The sequence below is a fragment of the Mobula birostris genome, chromosome 3 (genome assembly GCF_030028105.1).
Source record: "Mobula birostris isolate sMobBir1 chromosome 3, sMobBir1.hap1, whole genome shotgun sequence".
NCBI lineage: Eukaryota > Metazoa > Chordata > Chondrichthyes > Myliobatiformes > Myliobatidae > Mobula > Mobula birostris.
In genome coordinates, this window is record NC_092372.1 from 60,589,014 (window position 1) to 60,612,445 (window position 23,432).

The window sequence follows — 23,432 nt, forward strand, 5'->3', positions numbered from 1 at the left end:
CATCTGTAGAAAGTTGAGAGAGCCTCCTCACACTCCTAATGAAAGATAGCTGCTGCTATGACTTCTTTGCAATTGTATCTTTGTCTTGGGCCTGGGATTGAGCTTTAGAAATTTTGCCACCCACGAAACTTGAAACTGCTCACCCTTTCCACTGCTGATCCTTCGTGAGGACTGGAGTGTGTTCCCTCAACTTCCCCTTCCCGAAGTCCACTATCAATTCCTTGGCCTTACTGGCGTTGAGTGTAAGATTGTTGTTGCAACACCACCTAACCAGCTGATCTATCTCACACCTATACATCTCCTCGTCACCATCTGAAATTCTGCCAATAATAGCTCTGTCATCAGCAAATTTATAGATGGCATTTGAGCTGTGCCTAGCCACAGTCACAGGTGTAGAGAGAGTAGAGCAGTGGGCTAAGCATGCATCCATGAAGTGCGCCTGTATTGTTTATCAGTGAGGAGGAGAAGTTATTTCTGATCTGCACTGACTGTGGTCTCTGGGTGAGGAAGTCAAGGATCTAGTTGTGTTGGGGTTGGAGAGGATCTACAGAGGCTTGTTGATTAGTACTGAGGGTATGATGGTGTTAAATGCTGAGCTATAATCAATAAATAGCTGCCTAACATAGATATAGCTATTATCCCAGAGGTCCAAGGCTGAGTGGAGAACCAATCAGATTTTATCTGCTGTAGACCTATTGTGGTGATGGGCAAATTGCAGTGGGACCAGGTTGCTGCCACATGATTGGTTGATTAGGTATTTGCATTAATGTACAGATGTACAGGTGTACATAATAAAGTGGCCTCTGAGTGTAGATATATAGGTACAGTATATATATATTCCTGATTATAAGCTGCATTTGCTAAGAGGCATACAAAAGACTTATTTTGCTATTGCATTTCACAAATTATTTGTGTCTTTTCTAGAACTTCCTTCATGCCTTCACATGCCATGAAAAGATCATCAATGTTAGCAAAGACGTGCACGAGTCCTTGGGAATGACCATATCAGGAGGCCTACTAAGCAAAGGCTGGGATCTCCCAATCTATGTTGCAAATGTGCATCCCAATGGCTGCTTGGGGAATGATGGAAGAATAAAAAATGGTAACCGAGAGCTTTTTGCATGTTTCCAGCGTTCCCTTGGGCCCATCTAGACTGTGCCAACCTTGTCTTCTGCCTAGTCCCATTGATGTGCAGGTAGAATACAGCCATTTACACCTCTCTCATCCATGTACCTATCCAAATTTCTTTTATATGTTACAATTGAACCACACCTGTCACTTCTACTGGCAGCTCGTTCCACATGCACACCTCTCTTTGAGTGAAAAAGTTTCCACTCAGATTCCCCTTAAATATTTCAGCTTTCACCCTAAACCTACGACCTCTAGTTCTGGCCTCACCCAATCTGAGGAGAAAAGCCTGCACGCATTCATCCTTTCTATATCCTACATAATTTTATATACCTCGATAAGATATCCTCTCATCCTGCTGTGCTCCAGTTAATAAACCTATTCACCCTTTCCCTATAACGCAGGCCCTCTAGTCCTGGTAACATTCTTGTAAATGTTCTTTGCACTCTTTCAAGATTATTGATATCTTTCCTGCTGGAAGCTAACAAGAACTGCACCCAATACCCCAAATTTAGCTCCAGTAACATCTTATACAACTTCACTGTTCTTTTGCCTCAGTTCTATAGACTCCGAGTCTGTCTCTCAAGTAAATATGGATACAAAATAATCATTTAATATCGCCCTCATCTCTTTCAACTCCATGCATAAATAATCACACTAACCTTCAAGAGGACCAATTTTGTCTTTGCTCTACTTCTGCTCTTAATACAGCTATAAAAGCCTTTGAGATTCTCTTTCACCTTGTCTGCCAGCACCAATCCCATAACTATAACTATATATATGCTTCCAGATAATGTTTAAATAAAATAATGCTTTTCTTTTAAATTTATATGCAGATTCATCTCTTTTAATTATGGTCTCTAATAATTAACATATTGTAAGGACCATAGAAACATAGAAAACCTACAGCACAATACAGGCCCTTCAGCCCACAAAGTTGTGCCGAACATGTCCCTACCTCAGAAATTACTAGAGCCCTCCATTTTTCTAAGCTCCATGTACCTACCTAAAAGTCTCTTAAAATACCCCATCGTATCCGCCTCCACCACCGTTGCCGGCAGCCCATTCCACGCACTCACCATTCTCTGAGTAAAAAACTTACTCCTGACATCTCCTCTGTACCTACTCCCCAGCACCTTAAACCTGTGTCCTCTTGTGGCAACCATTTCAGCCCTGGGAAAAAGCCTCTGACTATCCACACGATCAATGCCTCTCATCATCTTATACACTTCTATCAGGTCACCTCTCATCTTCCGTCGCTCCAAGGAGAAAAGGCCGAGTTCACGCAACTTGTTTTCATAACGCGTACTCTCCAATCCAGGCAACATCCTTGTAAATCTCCTCTGCACCCTTTCTATGGCTTTCACATCCTTCCTGTAGTGAGGCAACCAAAACTGAGCACAGTACTCCAAGTGGCGTCTGACCAGGGTCCTATGTAGCTGCAACATTACCTCTCGACTCCTAAATTCAATTCCACGATTAATGAAGGCCAATACACCGTATGCCTTCTTAACCACAAAGTCAACCTGCACAGCTGCTTTGAGCATCCTATGGACTTGGACCCCAAGATCCCTCTGATCCTCCACACTGCCAAGAGTCACACCATTAATGCTATATTCTGCCATCATATTTGACCTACCAAAATGAACCACTTCACACTTATCTGAGTTGAACTCCATCTGCCACTTCTCAGCCCAGTTTTGCATCCTATCAATGTCCTGCTGTAACCTCTGACAGCCCTCCACTCTATCCACAACACCTCCAACTTTTGTGTCATCAGCAAATTTACTAACCCATCCCTCCACTTCTTCATCCAGGTCATTTATAAAAATCATGAAGAGTAAGGGTCCCAGAACAGATCCCTGAGGCACACCACTGGTCACCGACCTCCATGCAGAATATGATCCGTCTACAACCACTCTTTGCCTTCTGTGGGCAAGCTAGTTCTAGATCCACAAAGCAATGTCCCCTTGGATCCCATGCCTCTTTACTTTCTCAATAAGCCTTGCATGGAGTACCTTATCAAATGCCTTGCTGAAATCCATAGACACTACATCTACTGCTCTTCCTTCATCATTGTGTTTAGTCACATCCTCAAAAAATTCAATCAGGCTCGTAAGGCATGATCTGCCTTGACAAAGCCATGCTGACTATTCCTAATCATACTGCATCATACCTCTCCAAATGTTCGTAAAGCCTGCCTCTCAGAATCTTCTCCATCAACTTACCAACCACAGAAGTAAGACTCACTGGTCTATAATTTCCTGGGCGATCTCTACTCCCTTTATTGAATAAAGGAACAACATCCGCAACCCTCCAACCCTCCAGAACCTCTCCCGTCCCCACTGATGATTCAAAGATCATTGGAAGAGGCTCAGCAATCTCCTCCCTCGCCTCCCACAGTAGCCTGGGGTACATCTCATCCGGTCCTGGCGACTTATCCAAGTTGATGCTTTCCAAAAGCTCCAGTACATCCTCTTTCTTAATATCTACATGCTCAAGCTTTTCAGTCTGCTACAAGTCAGCACTACAATCACCAAGATCCTTTTCCATAGTGAATACTGCAGTGAAATATTCATTAAGTACCCTTGCTATTTCCTTTGGTTCCATACACACTTTCCCACTGTCATACTTGATAGGTCCTATTCTTTCACATCTTATCCTCTTGCTCGTCACATACTTGTAGAATGCCTTGAGGTTTTCCTTAATCCTGCCCACCAAGGCCTTCTCATGGCCCCTTCTGGCTCTCCTAATTTCCTTTTTAAGCTCCTTCCTGTTAGCCTTATAATCTTCTAGATCCCTAACATTACCTAACTCTCTGAACCTTTTGTAAGCTTTTCTTTTCTTCTTGACTAGACTTATTACAGCCTTTGTACACCACGGTTCCTGTACCCTACCATAACTTCCCTGTCTCATTGGAACGTACTTATGCAGAACTCCACACTAATATCCCCTGAACATTTGCCACATTTCTTCCGTACTTCTTCCACAATTAACACAGGTAGACCTACTTCACCTCGTTACCACCTAAGCTCTTTGAGCCAAAGCCCTCTCACTCTGCTACCTCTCACTCCACTGCCTGCTGGATATAGCGGTCTACTTTTTAAACTTTTCCCACTCTACTGGCTGACGTCACACGCCTGCACAGTATTGCCTCTCTTTTACCCCAAGTAGTAAAACTGCCTTCGCTCCGGAAATCCTTAGCCGTTCACCCGCAGCCTTCTTGCTCCCAATCCGTGGGTTAAAAAACCCTGCAGAACCTTCCATCAATGGAAAGGGGTGTTACTGATGTCCATCACTTTGACTTTAGCATTACCTTGTCTTAAACTCTTCTTTTGGGAGTGGGAGATTCAGGTTTTGATTAATAACTTTTATAAAGGTTTAAGTCTATCCCCTAAGGAAACTTTAATCAGAATTTCAAAATTATTCAAAATTCACAAGTTGTTAGATGGACCAGACAGTCAACAAAGGCTACCCTCTCACTTCAGATCCCTTGCCATTTCTCTGTCTTAAAAATCCAGCCTGTTTATTATGAATTTGTTATTATTGTCCTAGATTATTTGTCATGTTGGTTGAATTTTAACAAGCTGCCCTGTAAATGATATACAATGGATTCCAGTTAGTTGCAACAATTTGGGACCAGTACATTTTGGCCCACTTGAATGGCTGACCCAATTAGCCAAAGTTTCATCAAAATAATCGAAAAGGTATAAACTACCATTTAACTGACTAAAAAATTAAATGAAATACAGAACAAATTAGAACACTATAATACTGCTGATGGTTGTCTGTCACATCCAATGGTGACAGAAAACCTCTGCAGAAAAGCTTTAAAAAGTAGAAAACACATTGCACTGTTGCAGTTCCACTCTCTGAACCTCGGATGTCTGGGTCCAGTGGGACGAGTCTTCCCTCTTCCCTGGCTGCAGTGGATGACCATGACTGCTTCTGTGTCTTGTCATGCCCTTCACTGTCCATGTACCATTGTAGAACTGCCATCCCGGCCATTTGATTTCACTGTAAATCTCTTCTGCTCAGTCCGCAAGAACTGACTTTGCATGTTAGGACAGGCATGTTCCTACCTCACCAAGATATGAGACCTGCTAGCCACCCTCCCTTTGTTTAGCCCACCTGCCGAAGTGGTGTACCAGGCAGCTTGGAGACACAGGTGAGAGCTGAGTGTCTGGTAAAGACCAAAGGTAACTTTCAAGATGATGCTTGATACCTTCAAATTATTCATAGTTCCTAATTTGTTGAAGTAGTGAAATCGTTTCATCTTCATTCCCGGCCGTTTCTGCCACTTCGGAGTTTGAATGCTTGAAATCGCAGTGACCGAAATAGTTCTGAATTGTCTTACCGCTTATTTCTCACCAACTATCGGTGACAAAAATCATTGATTTTTGAACAAAACCACATGCAACTGATGTTATTTTAAAAATGTTTGCTCTAAGCATGGTATAGTGTCTAACGATCACACGACTGATGCTAGTATCCTGTCCCAGTTAAGCAGCACGTTGTCCCAAACAAACAAGGGGAATCCCAGCTATTTTCTCAATTTGATTTTGTTCTTTAAGAGTTGTCCCAAATAAGTGGCTTCCCCAATTAACCGATGGCCCTATTAAACGGAATGCACTGTATTTCAAAGTAATGGTCGCTGCATTGGCTGAGTTTTCCTATTCATTTATTTGGATTAACATATAATATTTTACCTGTACTTCAAACTCCGTCAATTTATTTGATCTATTATGGAATGCATCCACAGTTGTATTGACTGCTGTTTGATAAAAGCAACAACAAGAAAATGAAAAAATGCAGTACAGTACTTGGATAAAGAGATTAGCTTTATTTGTCATATGCGTATCAAAGAATAATGTGTTGTTGTATCAGTGACCACCACAGTCTGAGAACGTGCTGGGGCAGCCCACAAATGTTTCCGTGCTTCTGGCACCAACATAACATGCCCACAACTTACTAACCCTAACTGTACACCTTTGGAATGTGGGACAAATCCAGAAGTGCCAGAGGAAATATACACGGTCACAGGGAGAACGTACAAACTCCTCAGAGACAGCAGCAGGAACTGAACCCTGATCATAAAATGTTACGCTACCTGTTATGTTAGTATTGAGGTCATGAAAAAGGGAGGATTTCCAATAGTACTTATAAATTTATAATTATTAACCAAACGTCAGTAAACAGGCAAAGGAAAATTGAATGAAAATAGATTTTAGGTTAATGCATTTAATGAGGTGGAGTCCCTTTTAAATTACAAAATGAACCTACATATCTTGTATTTTCTTAGGTGACATTCTATTGGATGTAAATGGCATTGACCTGATTGGTATGACACAAAGTGAAGCAGTGTCTACTATAAAGCACAGTGCTACCTCCTCTTCAGTTACTTTCAAAGCTTTGGAGTTAAGGGTAGCAGAAAAAGACAATACTGATGGCCAAATTTCTCCTAACTCCATTCAAAATATCGTGCCTGAAGAGGACTGGTCACCATTATGGAATATGTGGTTGGTATTACCTCGGTAAGTAAATATTTACTCAATCTATTCAGTTTTCTCCGTGAATTAAAACCTTTCATTAAGAGGTCAAACCTAAAAAGGTTAATTTGAAATACATAGGAATTGCCTGTAACTATTTTGCATTTTATCTCTTATGTAATAACTTCAGCAATCTGAGATTAGTACCTTAGGTTGATAATAAATTGGGTTCTCATTAAAGAAATGAACAGTTGAGAATATATTACTCTGATTCAAGAAATATGTTTGTATCTTAAGCAGATGTCATTTGGTATTGGTCATTGCTGCCTTGGGATAAAAGTGCTCCATGTTCACTCTCTCTGTGTCTCTCACAGTCTTATATACCTCTATCAAATTGCCTCTCATCCACCTTCATTCCAAAGAGAAAAGCCCCAGCTTGCTCAACCTTTCCTCATAAGACATGCTGTCTAAACCAGGCAGCCTCCGATCTTTGTGTCACCTGCAAATTTACTAATCTCTCTCTCTACAACTTCCTCATCTAGGTCATTTATAAAAATCCAGAAGAGGAGGGGTCCCAGAACAGGTTCCTGGTCACCACTGGTCACCAATCTCCAGGCAGTATACTTTCCATCTACTATTACCCTCTGCTGCTGTGGGGTTAATTCTGAATCTACACAGCTAATTTTCTATGCTTCACGACTTTCTGGATGGGCCTAGCATAGGGAAACTTGTCAAAAGTCAAACTAAAATTCATATACACCACATCTACAACTCTACCTTCATCAGGTTGTTTTGTCACTTCATCGAAAAATTCAGTTAGGCTCTTAAGGCACAACCAACCCCTCACAAAGTTATGCTGACTATCCTTAATAAAACTATGATTCTCCAAATGCTCATAAATCCCGAGTCTAAGAATCCTCTCCAATAGTTTTCCCACCACTGACATAATATGCACTGGTCTATCATTCCCAGGATTATCCCTATTACTGCAGACTCAGTGCTGACTCCTTTAACTCTATCCTGGAACAGGCAGGGCACCTAATCATGCCTAGTCCACTAACCTTTGATAAAGGTCTTTCACTCATTCCTTTCTAAAAAAGAGAATTATACATTGAAATGCCTGTAAATTTCACCACTTTTATTTTAACTGACTTTCCATAATGTTGCACAAAGTTAAACCACCTCAGCAATCTTTTAAATGTTTGATTTGCAAAGTATATAATTTAAAAAGTAAAAAATAAATTATTCCAACAAAGATACATAACATATTTTGCAGTAGCTATAAAGCTCAAGGGAGAATATAATATCCATGGTTCACGTGGATGTAACTGTAAGTTGAAATGAACTGTATGTTGCATACTGTATACTAAAATGTGATATCCAGAGTTTCAAAAAAAACCAAAGATTGTGAGTGATTATTCTGTGTCTCTTGTATTTGTATACATTAGTTTACTTCTATTTGAGTAGGGTATGTTCAAAATGAAAACTGTAAGTCCAATGACTAAAGTATTTCTCCGCCCCTTCTGTTTCGAGGTGAGTGATCATCTTTGAGTATCTCAAAGGAGTAGTTAACTCTCAGTATCCATTTGCAGCTGTGAGATTAGCCTTTAAAATTTGAAAGAGAGCTCTACACGTTTGTGTTGGTATATGTATGCAGAGTCTTTACAGAGGTTAGACGGGCTAAGACCCTTGTTCAGTAATTTACAACCTGAGGACTATATTAACCTGATGTAACATCCAAAAGGGGTTTGATCCAATCAGTGTCAGATTATCTGCTTTGTAGGGTACCATATCAGTCAGCCATGGAATCAGGTCAGGAAGCCATCTGCAGCAAGATTAAAGCTGTAATATAAATGGTACTTTAAGGTGCTCAGAGATGTACCTTAAATGTGTCATGATGTGACCATGCACGTGAACCTTCACTGAAACTGTTACTGTCAAAGGGAGAACAATGTAATTTACAATCAAGCCTACAAAATGAGCAGTTGGAATGATTCACTGAAATAACTCCATTGTGTTTCAAATACACGATATTCCCTGGGCTTTATTAACATATAACATATTTTTCACAGCTTATGTCGATTTTTTGTCTCAAGAATATTCAAATGTGATGCTGATAATAGATAATTGGATTATGAAATGTCTAGCTATATGCAGATAATCTGAATCCCACGACAATCGAACGATCAATTCTTTCTTCTTGCAGCAATTAATTAATAAAGAAGGTATTAATAGCAACCAATTCCAACTATCAGTGTGGCTGTTGAAACTAAAATAAATCTTACAAGATTAAAGCTGGTAGAAAAACGCAGCTGATGTATGTTATAACTAGAAATGAGACATTTTGTAGTCAATATCATCCATCACTCAGAGATTGGAGCTTTTCGTATTTAGCTCACTTCTAGTCCTCAATGAGCCAAAGTCAATTTGTGATGGCCAGTGGGTGCTACCTTGTTGGTGTCAGTTATATCCTGAGAAAAAAATTGAAAATGTTTTATAAGATCATTTTATAGTTACAGAGAAAAATGCATGAAACGAATGTAAACAGCAAACAGTGGAAAACATAGGTAAAAATTTTAAGGAGAAACTTTAAGCAAAATAAAAAGTGCCCACTTTATAAAACTGACAAAAATGGGTAAAGTTATTTATGTTAACCGTTATCACAATAAAGCAACTCGTGTCGAAAACGTGAATTGTTTTCATAAGGCATTAAAATGACATTAAAGTCCCAGTGTGAAAGAATAACAATGCCAACAACACTCTTTTTGGAGATCACAAAGTCTTTGTTATTATGAACAACATCTTTCCCAGCAGAGACATATCCCTGGACTTGCCAGACAAGAGCTTTGCACTCTTTTCAGATACCTTAATAAATTTGCTGAATATCATCGGCATGACTGACAAACTCTCATCACCATCATTCAGAAATTAAATATCTAAGGTGCAGCAAGTGTTGATGCAGGGGCTTCAGTCAAAAAGTTGACCATTCTTTCTCCTCCACAGATACTGCTTGGCCCATGGAGTTCTACCAGCAGTTTGTTTCTTGCATGCTTTGATTGATTATGGAGTCTGGTGCCCAGCAACTAACAATGTAGCTAGTCCAATGCTGTCGAAGAAGTATAACTTTCATCTTGGTTTTTCATCCTGACACTTAACTGACATTTGATCATTTATTATACCCATGAATTTTGGGTTCTTTGTGGATATATCTTTGGAGGTATCTTTCCAATAACATGAAATGCCTGTTGTATATAATCCAGGCCTCAGAAATATATCAGATGGCATGGATCAATGATCCGTGGTAAACCGTTTTTTGTGTCATATCTTCAAAAGCCCTTACTTATCTTTGCTTTGGTGAGAGGTGAGTCCTAAAATGCCAAAAGCAATCTACATCATCTTGGGTCTCACCATGAACTTTTATTGTCAGAGGGTTTTTTGGTGAAGGAGGAGAAACTTGGGAAAGGACTTTTTGTTTTTTGAGTGTAATGCCCATCCTTCTGTATGTGTCAGCGATTGGATCCAGTAATGGTTGGAAATCATGCAGGTTGACCTACTGGTCAATTGTGACCATCAGGATATTTTTGGCAGGGAATTTGGTAAAAGAAATGCCATTGAATGCTAAGTTAGGTGCATAGGCTCTTTTGTTGGAGATGATCTTTAATTAGTAGCTTGTTTATCTGGTGGCACTTGTTATTTGTCAGCCTGTACCTGTTTCCTAGGTTTTTCTGCATGCAGGCACAGGCTGCGTCATTTGCTGAAGGGCTGCACGCACCATTGATCATCTGACCTTGGGACATTAAAGTAATCATCGGTGAACCAGCTGAAGTTGGTTGGGTCAAGAACTGGGTTAACACTTCAATGTTGTCCTGGCATAACTAATTTCCAACAACCACAGTCATCTTCTCCCGTGCAGGGCACATCTTCAACCATCTTCTCCTGCGCAGGGCACAACTTCAACCATCAGTGCATAGAGTCAGCGAGCACCACTGCACAGAAAAAGGCCCTTCCAGTCTATGCCCAACTGATAGTCTAATTGACCAGCATATGAGCAGTACCTATTCAAATTTCTCTTCAATGTTGAAACCAAACCCACATCCACCACTTCCGCTGCCAGCTCATTCATTTCCCTTTATCGTTCACTTCAGTTGTAGCAAAGCTCCATGATGCCACACCTGACTCAATGCTACTTTAATATCAGGGACGAATACTCTCAGCTCTGGATCCAGGCTGTGATAATATCAGAGATTAGGTGGTAATCATATCAAGATCAACCCTTGTGTGTTGTTGAACAGGTGACTGGTGTGTAAGTGACCATTTGAAAGCACTGCTGGTGACTCATTTCTTCACTTTACCAACGATTAATAGATCTATTGCACTTAGTTTTATGAACATAAATAGGTGGGCAATATTCCACATTGTTAGATAGGTTGCCAGTGCTGTACTTGAACTAGAACAGCTTGACCAATGCTGCATCTAGCTCTTCAATATTATAAATGAGATATTTTCTGGTTCTATAGTCTTTTGCAGTACAGTTTCTACCCTGGTTACAGCAGGGTTGTTACTATGAATTGATCATTACCAGAACAGCTTTAATTTGGAACTGTGGAAGATGCCAGCAGCCAGCAAACCTCCTTCCCACCAGCATCCCAAATGCTTGTTGGTATGGAGGGGCTATATGTAAGTTTGCTATTTATATGTTGGCAAGGACCTGTATCTGGTGCTTTGAATTGTTTTGTGATATTACTCAGAGTGAATCAAATTGCCTCAATGCCAGCTTCTATAATGAATGGAATACTGGATGAAGTCCAGATGGATCACCTGCTTGGCATTTTGCCAGATGCTGGTGTCAGTGCTTTAGCCCTGTGATTAGCACTTACATACTAGATCCTGTTATCAGTGAGCACGGGATGTTCTGGAGCAGCCTCCTGTTACCAGTCAATTGTTGACCAGTATTTATGATTAGGTTTGGTAGAACTGTAGAATTTTTATCTGATCTGTTAGTTATGAGATTTAGGGGGCTTTGATGTATAGAAGGATATTAGGGTGCAGGCCCATTGCTCCCTGAAAGTGGTAACCCAAGTGGATAGGATGGTAAAGAAGAGACACCCCATACTTGCTTCATCGGTTGGGATATTGAGCATAGAAGTTGCAAAGTCATGTTGCAATTGTATAAAACTTCACTTAGTCCACATCTGGAGCATTGTATGCTCTTCTGCTTGTGGTACTAAGTTTTATACAGCTGTACATAAATTTCCAACTTTTAGACCCTATACCCTGACAGATGAAGAGAGGTATTACATATGCCTTCTTTGCTTCTCAACGCATTTGTGTTTCCTCTGGAGAATCTGAGATTGTAAAGTGACTTGATAGAAGCATATAAAGCTATGACAGCTATAGATAGGGTAGATAATCAATGTAATTTCCAAGAGTGGAAATATCAAATAATGTAGCTTCAAGTGAGAGGGGAAAATTTTAAGGAGATTTGCAAGGCAAGGTTTTTTCCCCATAGGGAATGGAGAGTGCCTGAAAAGCACTACCACCAGAAGCCAACCAGAAAATGCCCCCTTTAATCCAACTTGTTACTTCCTGCCAGTCAATTTTCTATCCATGCTAGTATACTTCCTGTAATGCCATGGGCTCCTATCTTGTTAAGCTGCCTCATGTATGGTGTTGTTGCATGAATTAAGTCACTGGAGAAAAATACTGGTAGGTACAAAGCAGCTTCTTTATCTGACAAAGCAAGGTACAGCGGACATCCTGTGGAGACACTTTCAGTGGCAAGGTCTGCTAGCCCAACACGGGGCTCGACATTTTATGTGGAAATCAAAGGACAACTCCATATTTACAATGTATGGACAATGCTTTCTTTGAAACTAGATACAACCTTCACACCTCCTGATTTACATCCACACCACAGACATCCAAATGAATTTTAATCAGCATTGTCTGGACTGGGATTCACAGCTTTCAGGAACCCATTGTTCACAGCTGCACTCCAAATTAAATGCACAATACATATTCAGATGTGAAGACTGGTAGCCAAAGTCAATTGTAAATGTATATGTCCTAAACCCAAAAATCACTCTAACATGTGGTACCTTGTCAAAGGCTTCTGAAAATCAAAGTAAACAATATCCACTGACTCTCCTTTGTCTATCCTGGCTGTTACTTCCTCAATGAATTCCAACAGGTTTGTCAGGCAAGATTTCCCTTAAGGAAACCATTCTAGCCCTGGCCTATTTTATCATGTGCCTCTAAGTACCCCAAATCCTCATCCTCAATAATAAATTCCAACACCATCCCGATGACTGAATTCAGGCTAACTGGCCTATAATATCCTTTCTTCTGCCTCCCTCCATTAGTAAAGAATAGTATGACATTTACAGTTTCTCAATCCTTTGGAATCATTCCAGAATGTAGTGATGCTTTGACGATCATTACTAATGCCACAATCTCTTCAGCTACTCCTTTCAGAACTCTGGTGTGTATTCTATCCAACCCAGGAGAGTAATTACCAATCTGAAGGTAAATCAGCTTTCCAAGCACCTTCTCCTTGGTAATGGGAAGTACACTCAATTCTGCCCCGACACTGTTGGATTTCTGGCGTACTGCTATTGTGATACCACTGAAAAAAAGATGCAAAATTCTTATTTTCATCTGCCATTTCTTTGTCCCCCATTACTACCTCTCCAGTGTAATTTTCCAGCAGTTCAATATTCACTCTTGCCTCTCTTTTACTCTTTATATATCTTTAAAATGTTTTGATATCCTCTTTTATATCATTGGCTAGCTTACCTTCATATTTCAGTTTTTCTCTCCTTATGAATTTTAAGTTGTCTTCTGTTGTTTTTTCTAAAGCTTCCTAATCCACTAACTTTTGCTATATTATATGCTTCTCTTTTGCTTTAATACTGCCAATGTGCACCACAACATCTGGCTGATCACCCTCCTTCTTGAGATTCTTCTGCAGCCAACGAGACATCCTGGACCCTAGCACCTGGGCGACAACACACCATCCTGTCTTTCTTTGGCCATTAAATCTCTTGTCTATTGCCCTAACTATCACTATTGCTCTGCCTGAAAACCAATGTGGTTAAGTGGAGACGTGTAAACTCCTTACAGACAGTGGTGGGAATTGACCCCAATCTGTAAAGCATTGCTACGTTACCATGGTGCCACATAATATCCTTATCTAACTAAAATTATCAACAAAGTTTTGAATTTTTCATTTGGAAGAACACTTTGGGATAGAGTTTCAGATTTCCACTAACCTTGGGGTTGATAACTGTGTCTGAAAATCTTTTGAATAGTCCAACTCTACCAAGAGAAGTGGTTCTTGATGTATGCATACAAGCCTAATAATAAACTTAAATATATCATTAATTAGATAATCATTGGCTATTTATATCCTTGCCCATAAACTATATTCTCTAAAGTTTATTCAGTACCTTTGGTGTTTTATATTTCCATTGCCCCTTATGTTTTTCACCATTCCTAACTAGCCTTGCTGCAATTTAAGTTTTGCGTCCTTGGTCTGGATTCAATTGGAGGATGTCGTTACTCTCAAGCATATTGTAGATATGCCTGTCAGCTTTATTCTCCTGTGAATGTAAAACATCATAATATCCAAATTATCAAAAAAGTGTGTAAATTACAATAATGCCCAATTCATTCATTCATTCATTCTTTCAAGCCGCTGTGAATGTCTTCCATATCAGGACTGCTACTGTTAGAAAAGGCTGCATTTCAGTATCTTATTATCTGTTGACAGAGCAGATACCAGAAGGATTCTTCCTAACACTTTAAATCTCTCAGATTCAAACAGCTTTGTAGTAGTCAGGCTGGAGTTGACAGCTGCAGACTTGCTTGTAAACAAGCATCATATAACTCACAAGAAGATAAGTATTGTATCAAATATTTTGAATGCCTGGCTCTGCTCCTTGGTATTTCACATCTTGTCCAAACCTATTATCACTTATTTTGTACTTTATTACAGTTGTAAAGAATATTTAAACAACACATGGAACATTTACAGTTTAAATATTTGTTCAGTTGGGATTGATTTTGTCTTCACCATGTCCAGTACAGGAATGCAAGTATTGTGGTTTGCTGCAGAGGTCTTGCTGACATGTGTAGAGAATGGACTCATGTCAATTACTATTTCAGGAACTTTTAAGAATCGTGTTTAACGCAACATCAGATAAAAATACATATTCACAATTCTGCTGGACTAAACTGCCAAAGCAATGTGCTGTACATAGTCCTTTAACACTAAGCCATGCCTAGCAAAACAGTTTTGTTTATCATAGGATGGCATAGTACAATTGGAAGCTATTTAGCCCATTGGATTGGCGTCAGCATTTCTAAAGGGTGACGTCGTAAATCCCACTGCACTGTCCATAGCCCTACATTCTTAAAACTCTATTGTAAGGCTATTATTCAATTTGTATCTACCATCTTAATTGACTCAAGAAATTCTGAAGATGTTGGAAATCAACAACACACACACAAAATGGTGGAGGAACTAGCAGGGCAGGTCAAGCAGCATTCATGGAGATGGATAAACAAATCATTTTGGGCTGAGACCCTTCTTCAGGACTTGAAAGGAAGGGAGAAGAAGCTAGAATAAAAAGGTTACTGGAGGGCAAGGAGGATAATTAGAAGATGATAGGTGAAGCAAGGTGGCTGGGAAAGGTAAACGGCCGGAAAGGAAGGAACCTGATAGAAGAGTGGACTATGAGAGAGAGGGAAGTAGAGGCACTAGATGAGAAGAGGCTAGAGTGAGGAAGGAAGGGGAAGGAGAAATTGATGTTCATGCCATCATGTTGGAGACTATCTAGAAGGAATATGAGGTGTTGAGTCTCCACCCTCGCTGATGAGTAGCCTCATTGTGGGAAAAGAGGAGCCCATAGACCAACATGTTGGAATAGGAGTGGGAATAGGAATTAAAATGGTTGGCCACCAGGGAATTCCACTTTTGGTGGATGAAGCGGAGATGATTGACAAAGAGACCTGCCAATTTACAATGGGTTTCACCAATCGGGGGCACCGGACCAGACACAGTCCACAATCCCTAACAGTTTTGCAGGTGAAGTGTTGCCTCACCAGGAAGGAATGTTTGGGGTCCTTAATGTAAGTGAATGGGTAGGTGTAGATTGTGGATTATAACATGCATTCACTGTGTGGATTTCCTTATATCATCTTAGTATTTTTCAGTCACTTTAAAGCTATTATCTTTTTGTATTGATCTTCATCTATGAAAAAAACATCTAATTACTGAAATCAAATAACCAAATATGGGTATAAATTAACATCCTAGCCTTTTAGAAACCATAGAAAAAACTACAGCACAGAAACAGGCCTTTTGGCCCTTCTTGGCTGTGCCGAACTATTTTCTGCCTAGTCCCACTGACCTGCACACGGACCATATCCCTCCATACATCTCCCATCCATGTATCTGTCCAATTTATTCTTAAATGTTAAAAAAGAACCCACATTTACCACCTCGTCTGGCAGCTCATTCCATACTCCCACCACTCTGTGTGAAGAAGTCCCCCACTAATGTTCCCTTTAAACTTTTCCCCCCTCACCCTTAACCCATGTCCTCTGGTTTTTTTCTCCCCTTGCCTCAGTGGAAAAAGCCTGCTTGCATTCACTCTATCTATACCCATCATAATTTTATATACCTCTATCAAATCTCCCCTCATTCTTCTATGCTCCAGGGAATAAAGTCCTAACCTATTCAACCTTTCTCTGTAACTGAGTTTCTCAAGTCCCGGCAACATCCTTGTAAACCTTCTCTGCACTCTTTCAACCTTATTTATATCCTTGTAATTTGGTGACCAAAACTGAACACAATACTCCAGATTCGGCCTCACCAATACCTTATACAACCTCATCATAACATTCCAGCTCTCATACTCAATACTTTGATTTATAAAGGCCAATGTACCAAAAGCTCTCTTTACAACCCTATCTACATGTGACACCACTTTTAGGGAATTTTGTATCTGTATTCCCAGATCCCTCTGTTTCACTGCACTCCTCAGTGCCTTACCATTAACTCTGTATGTTCTACCTTGATTTGTCCTTCCAACGTGCAATACCTCACACTTGTCTGTATTAAACTCCATCTACCATTTTTCAGCCCATTTTTCCAGCTGGTCCAAGTCCCTCTGCAGGCTCTGAATACCTTCCTCACTGTCTACCATACCTCCAATCTTTGTATCATCAGCAAATTTGCTGATCCAATTTACCACATTATCATCCAGATCATTGACATAGATGACAAATAACAATGGACCCAGCACTGATCCCTGTAGCACCACTAGTCACAGGCCTCCACTCTGAGAAGCAATTCTCTACTACCACTCTTTGGCTTCTTCCATTGAGCCAATGTCTAATCCAATTTACCACCTCTCCATGTATACCTAGCGACTGAATTTTCCTAACTAACCTCCATTGCGGGACCTTGTCAAAGGCCTTACTGAAGTCCATGTAGACAATATCCACTGCCTTCCCTTCATTCCCTTTCCTGGTAACCTCCTCGAAAAACTTCAATAGATTGGTCAAACATGACCTACCACACACAAAACCATGTTGACTCTCTCTAATAAGTCCGTCTATCCAAATGCTTGTAGATTCTGTCTCTTAGTACTCCCTCCAATAACTTACCTACTACCGATGTTAAACTTACCGGCCTATAATTTCCCGGATTACTTTTCGATCCTTTTTTAAACAACGGAACAACATGAGCCACTCTCCAATCCTCTGGCACCTCACCTGTAGACAGCGACATTTTAAATATTTCTGCCTGGGCCCCTGCAATTTCAACACTAGTCTCCTTCAAGGACCAAGGGAACACCCTGTCAGGTCCCGGGGATTTATCTACTTTAATTTTCCTCAAGACAGCAAGCACCTCTTCCTTTTCAATCTGTACAGTTTCCATGATCTCACTACTTGTTTCCCTTAATTCCATAGACTTCATGCCAGTTTCCTTAGTAAATACAGACGCAAAAAACCTATTTAAGATCTCCCCCATTTCCTTTGGTTCCACACATAGCCGACCACACTGATCTTCAAGAGGACCAATTTTATCCCTTACAATCCTTTTGCTCTTAATATACCTGTAAAAGCTCTTAGGATTATCCTTCACTTTGACTGCCAAGGCAACCTCATCTCTTCTCTTAGCCCTCCTGATTTCTTTCTTGAGTATTTTCTTGCACTTCTTATACTCCTCAAGCACCTTATTTACTCCCTGTTTCCTATACATGTCATACAACTCCCTCTTCTTCTTTATCAGAGTTGCAATATCCCTTGAGAACCAAGGTTCCTTATTCCTATTCACTTTGCCTTTAATCCTGACAGGAACATACAAACTCTTCACTCTCAAAATTTCTCCTTTGAAGGCTTCCCACCTACCGATCACATCTTTGCCAGAGAACAACCTGTCCCAATCCACACTTTTTAGATCCTTTCTCATTTCTTCAAATTTGGTCGCCTTCCAGTTCAGAACCTCAACCCTAGGACCAGATCTATCCTTGTCCATGATCAAGTTGAAACTAATGGTGGTATGATCACTGGAACCAAAGTGCTCCGCTACACAGACTTCCGTCACTTGTCCTAACTCATTTCCTAACAGGAGATCCAATATTGCATCCCCTCTAGTTGGTACCTCTATATATTGATTTAGAAAACTTTCCTGAACACATTTTACAAACTCTAAACCATCTAGACCCCTAACAGTATGGGAGTCCCAATCAATATATGGAAAATTAAAATCCCCTACCACCACAAATTTATGTTTCCTGCAGTTGCCTGCTATCTCTCTGCAGGTTTGCTCTTCCAATTCTCATTGACTATTGGGTGGTCTGTAATACAATCCCACTAATGTGGCCATACCTTTCCCGTTTCTCAGCTCCACCCATAAGGACTCAGTAGACAAGCCCTCTAATCTGTCCTGCCTGAGCACTGCTGTAATATTTTCCCTAACAAGCAATGCTACTCCCCCACCTTTCATTCCTCTGCCTCGATCACATCTGGAACATCGGAACCCTGGAATATTAAGGTGCCAGTCCTGCCCCTCCTGTAGCCAAGTTTTACTAATTGCTATAATGTCATAATTCCACGTGTCAATCCACGACCTCAACTCATTCGCCTTCCCCGCAATACTCCTAGCATTGAAATATATACACCTCAGAAGATTTTTACCACCACTCACAACCTTTCCATTAGCAGATTTGCTTGAACTTTTAACATCATTTATTTTCACCCCAGCCACACTGTCAGCTCTGGCACGCTGGTTCCCATCCCCCTGCAAATCTAGTTTAAAGCCTCCTCAATAGCACTAACAAACCTCCCTGAAAGGATATTGGTCTCCCTGTAGTTCAAGTGTAACCCGTCTCTCTTCTACAGGTCCCACCTGCCCCAGAAGAGGTCCCAATGATCCTGAAATCTGGAACCCTGCCCCCTACACCAGTTCCTCAGCCACTTGTTCATCCTCCAGAGCATCCTATTCTTACCCTCACTGGCACGTAGCACAGGTAGCAATCCTGAGATTACCACCCTTGAGGTCCTGTATGCTATAGTTCTGTAAAACATAATCACTTGTGCTTTAAGAGCTGTTAATTTATTCAGCTACTTTTCGAGATTTGCATTAAGTACCCTGATGTTAGTGTCACTCTCTTTAAAACTGTATCATTTTCTGGTGTTCCTTATCATTCTTTGTACGAAAATGTAACAAAAAAATGTACATTAGCCACGAGCACATATATTCCTGTTACTATTTTCTTCAGTGTTCCAAATTTTGTATTAATCTACACATTTCAAAATATTACCCTGTATTCTGAAGTACATCAATGTCAGCCATGGTACTAACAGTCCAACAATCAGCTGGACGAGTAAGCACTGAACAGGTCAAGCACCCTCGTTAGGAGGAAAGGAATTGTTGATGTTAAGGTTTGAAACCCTGCATCTCTACTGATGTCAGCCAAATGTATATATGCCCATCCAGGCACTCACTTTTTGGTCTATCAAGTTTAATTTAATAGTTAATTGAACACATCTAAATGTTGAACACACTTTCCCTTATCAGATATCATCTCTAGCCCTTTATCATTTTCACCTATCAACTCCACCACCCCCCAACACCCCCACCCCAGCAACCACATTGATTCACCGCTTCCATCTTTTTATTCTGGCCATCTCCCTTGTCTTTCCAGTCCAGCTGACGTGCCTTGACGTGAAATTTCCTTCCTTAGGTAATACCTGTTCTGCTGAGTTCCTCCAGCATTCTGTGTTGCTCCAGATTCCAGAAGTTTCCTGTGTCTGTGTTTGTTTGAAATTGTTAGTATTTAATTATTAATAATGCAAACACTTTCAGATTTAATTTTGAATATTTAGGAGTTTTACAAACATTCAATATGCTTTCACAGCAAGTAAAACTAGAGATGAGAATTAGTCAACAAAGGAAGCTCAGTGTTTTTCAGTAATAGGGATCAGAGTAGCTTTCAAGTTTGAAACTTTAAGTGAATGGACAGTGTGAGGTTCAAAAGGCTTTTTATCTGATGAGAAAAAGAATGGGCACCAACCTACCCTTACATCCACCAATCATTACAGGTTTGAGAACTGAAAACGTGAGATTGACTTTTGTCTAGGCTCCAAATGATAGATTTGGGGACGAGTTACTCATTGAACTGAATGTTCCATAATTTTGGCTCTGGATATTCAATTTAATATCTATTTTTTTTCCGTTTCTTCAAAAAATCATTGAAACAGATGAGATAACACCCAGTTTTTCTTCACGAGGATGTATACTGCAGTAAATGTGCCATCAGGTATTAGAAAGGGCATACATCCCCAAATATAGAATGCTTGTTTCCACAGCATGGAATGATTAACTATTATAAGATATCAAAAGAAATACACATAGAACAATACAACACTGTACAGGACATTTAGCCCACAATGGTGTCCATATCTTTTAACCTACTCCAAGATCGATCTAACACTTCCCTCGCGTATAGCCCTCCATTTTCCTTTCTTGCAAGTGCAAGTCTGTCTCTTTAAATATCCTTAATGCATCTGTTTCTACCTTCTATGGCAGTGCATTTCTTGCACCCACCACTCTGTGTTTAAAATGGAAACTACCTCTGACGATTCCCTCCTACCCCATACTTTACTTCAATCACCTTAAAATTATGCCCTCTCACATTAGCCATTCTGGCCTGAAAAAAAGGTGCTAACTGTCCACCAAATATATGTCTTATCATCGTATACACCTCTATCAAGTCACCATTCATCCTCCATAAGAAATAGGAGCAGAATTATGCCATTGGTCCATTGAGCCTGTTCCACCATTTCATCATGATCCATTTCCCTCTCAACCTCATTCTCCATCCTTCTGCCTGCAACTTTTCACACCTTGACTAATCAAGAATCCATCAACCTCTGCCTTAAATACACCTAATGACTTGGCCTTCACAGCCACCTGTGGCAATCAATTCCATAGATCCTCCTTTGCTCCAAATAAAAGAAAAGCCCTAGCTCACTCAACCTTTCCCATAAGAAATGCTCTCTAATCCAGGCAGCATCCTGGTAAATCTCCTTAGCACCTTCTCTAAAGCTTCCACGTTTCCTATAAGGTGACCAGAACTAAATCCATGTGTGGTTTTATACAGCTGCAATTTTACCATGCAGCACTTGAACTCAATCCCCAGACTAATAAAGGCCAATACACCATATACCTTCTTAAGCACCTTATCAATTTATGTGGCAACTTTGTGGTATCGATGCATACTGCTAACAATCCTGCCATTAACCTTGTACCCTGCTTTCAAGTTTGACCCTCCAAATTATATCACTTCACACTTCTCTAGATTGAAATCCATTTGCCACCCCTCAACCCAGCTCTGCATCCTATCAATGTCCCATGGTAACCTACAACTACTTTTTACACTATCCACACCACCACCAACTTCTGTGCCATCTGCAAACTTACAACTCCCTCTTCCAAATCATTTACAAAATCACAAAGAACAAGAGTCCCAGAACAGAACCTGCCAAACACGATTGATCACCGACTTCCAGACAGAATATGCTAAATATATGTGCCATCCACTGCCTTCTGTAGGTAAGCCAATTCTAAATCCCTGGATCCCATGCCTCCCGAATTTCTGCTACTGTGGGGAAACTTGTCAAATGCTTTAGTAAAATCCATCTAACAACACACATCAAAGTTGCTGGTGAACGCAGCAGGCCAAGCAGCATCTGTAGGAAGAGGTGCAGTCGACGTTTCAGGCCGAGACCCGAGACTGACGTCCTGACGAAGGGTCTCGGCCTGAAACGTCGACTGTACCTCTTCCTACAGATGCTGCCTGGCCTGCTGCGTTCACCAGCAACTTTGATGTGTGTTGCTTGAATTTCCAGCATCTGCAGAATTCCTATTGTTTGCGTTTTTAAATTCTCACCAGTAGCTACAGCAAACCTGCCTGCATGGCTATTGGTCCCAAGTTCAGGCGTAACTCATTTCTTTTGTACAAGTTATATCCTCCCCAGAAGAGATCCCCATCTGAAACTCTGCACCAATTCTTCAGCTACACATTCATCCGCCATATCAAACACTAAAAATAATATTGAAAAATGTTCCTTTGGTAACTCTCTAAATTATACAAATCCTGTAAATCTTGACTGGTTGTTAGACTGAGTGCTGAACTATAAGTAGATTCAACTACTGTTTGCATAATTATGTTATTCAAATGAGAAATGGAGAAACATGTTATATTTAATTTCTTATGCCATTCTAGGTATCTTTATTTGTGCAAAGATGTAGAATTAAAAAGAAATACATCTGGAAGTTTGGGATTCAGCATTGTAGGTGGATATGAAGAAAACCATGGCAGCCAGCCATTTTTCATAAAGTCCATTGTTAATGGAATGCCAGCTCACAATGATGGCAGACTGAGGTAACATACAAGAGATTTAAAGTACTTTTGTTATATAGTTATTACAAGAACATCAATAAAACAAGAGATGGCTGTTTGGTATTGTGTCTGCTCCACCATTCAACAAGGTCAAGATTAAAACAGTATTTTACTTTAGTGCCACTATCCTGTACTAACCCCATAATTCACGTTCCCTAAAACCTAAACTATTATCATTCTCTTCCCCCCCCACCCCACCCAATATTCTCAGTGCTGATATCATAACCTTCTTGGGTACAGTATTCCAATCTGGCTGAACAGGTTCCTTCCCAACTTTTACCTTATTTTGAGACTCTAATCCTTGTTTTCAGACAGCTTATGTAAGGGAAAAATATCATGGTAATCTACTGGGTCTCTATTGATCTCATTCTTCTTATCCTGAGAATACAAGCCTAGTTTACTTAACCTTTCCTCATACAACAGATCTGCACATAGTGTATTTTTAGTATAACATCTTCATCTTGTATCCTAGTCCTCTTGCAGTGATGCTCAACATAGCATTTGTTTTCAAATTACTATTGTACCTGTCAACTTTCAGTGACTCATGTACAATGCTACCAAGCTCTCTCTAAACACCACCATCGTTAATAATGGCTCACCGTTAAAAACAAATTTCTGCTTTATCTACAAATTTTCCACATTATATTCCCTCTACCATGTCCCTTGCCCATAACCTACTTATCTCCATAAATTCTCACTGCATTTCCCAAGCCCACATTGCCTCTTAGCTTTGTATTGGTAGTCCAAACTCCATTAAAAACAAAATCTTAAAAATTGCATTTAATCACTATGAATTGTTTTATTAATTTAACCAGTATTAATGCTGTCTGTATCA

The 23,432-nt window shown here is 40.2% G+C and overlaps 1 protein-coding gene across 1 annotated transcript in view; it reads left to right on the forward strand.

The window, feature by feature from the left end:
* lnx1 (ligand of numb-protein X 1) overlaps nt 1-23,432 on the forward strand; it is a 102,490-nt gene that overhangs the window by 75,000 nt on the left and 4,058 nt on the right. Inside the window, exons 7-9 of the mRNA XM_072252706.1 lie at nt 925-1,102; nt 6,431-6,662; nt 22,421-22,579. Of these exons, the coding sequence (XP_072108807.1) occupies nt 925-1,102; nt 6,431-6,662; nt 22,421-22,579 (569 nt within the window). The remainder of the gene's footprint in view (nt 1-924; nt 1,103-6,430; nt 6,663-22,420; nt 22,580-23,432) is intronic.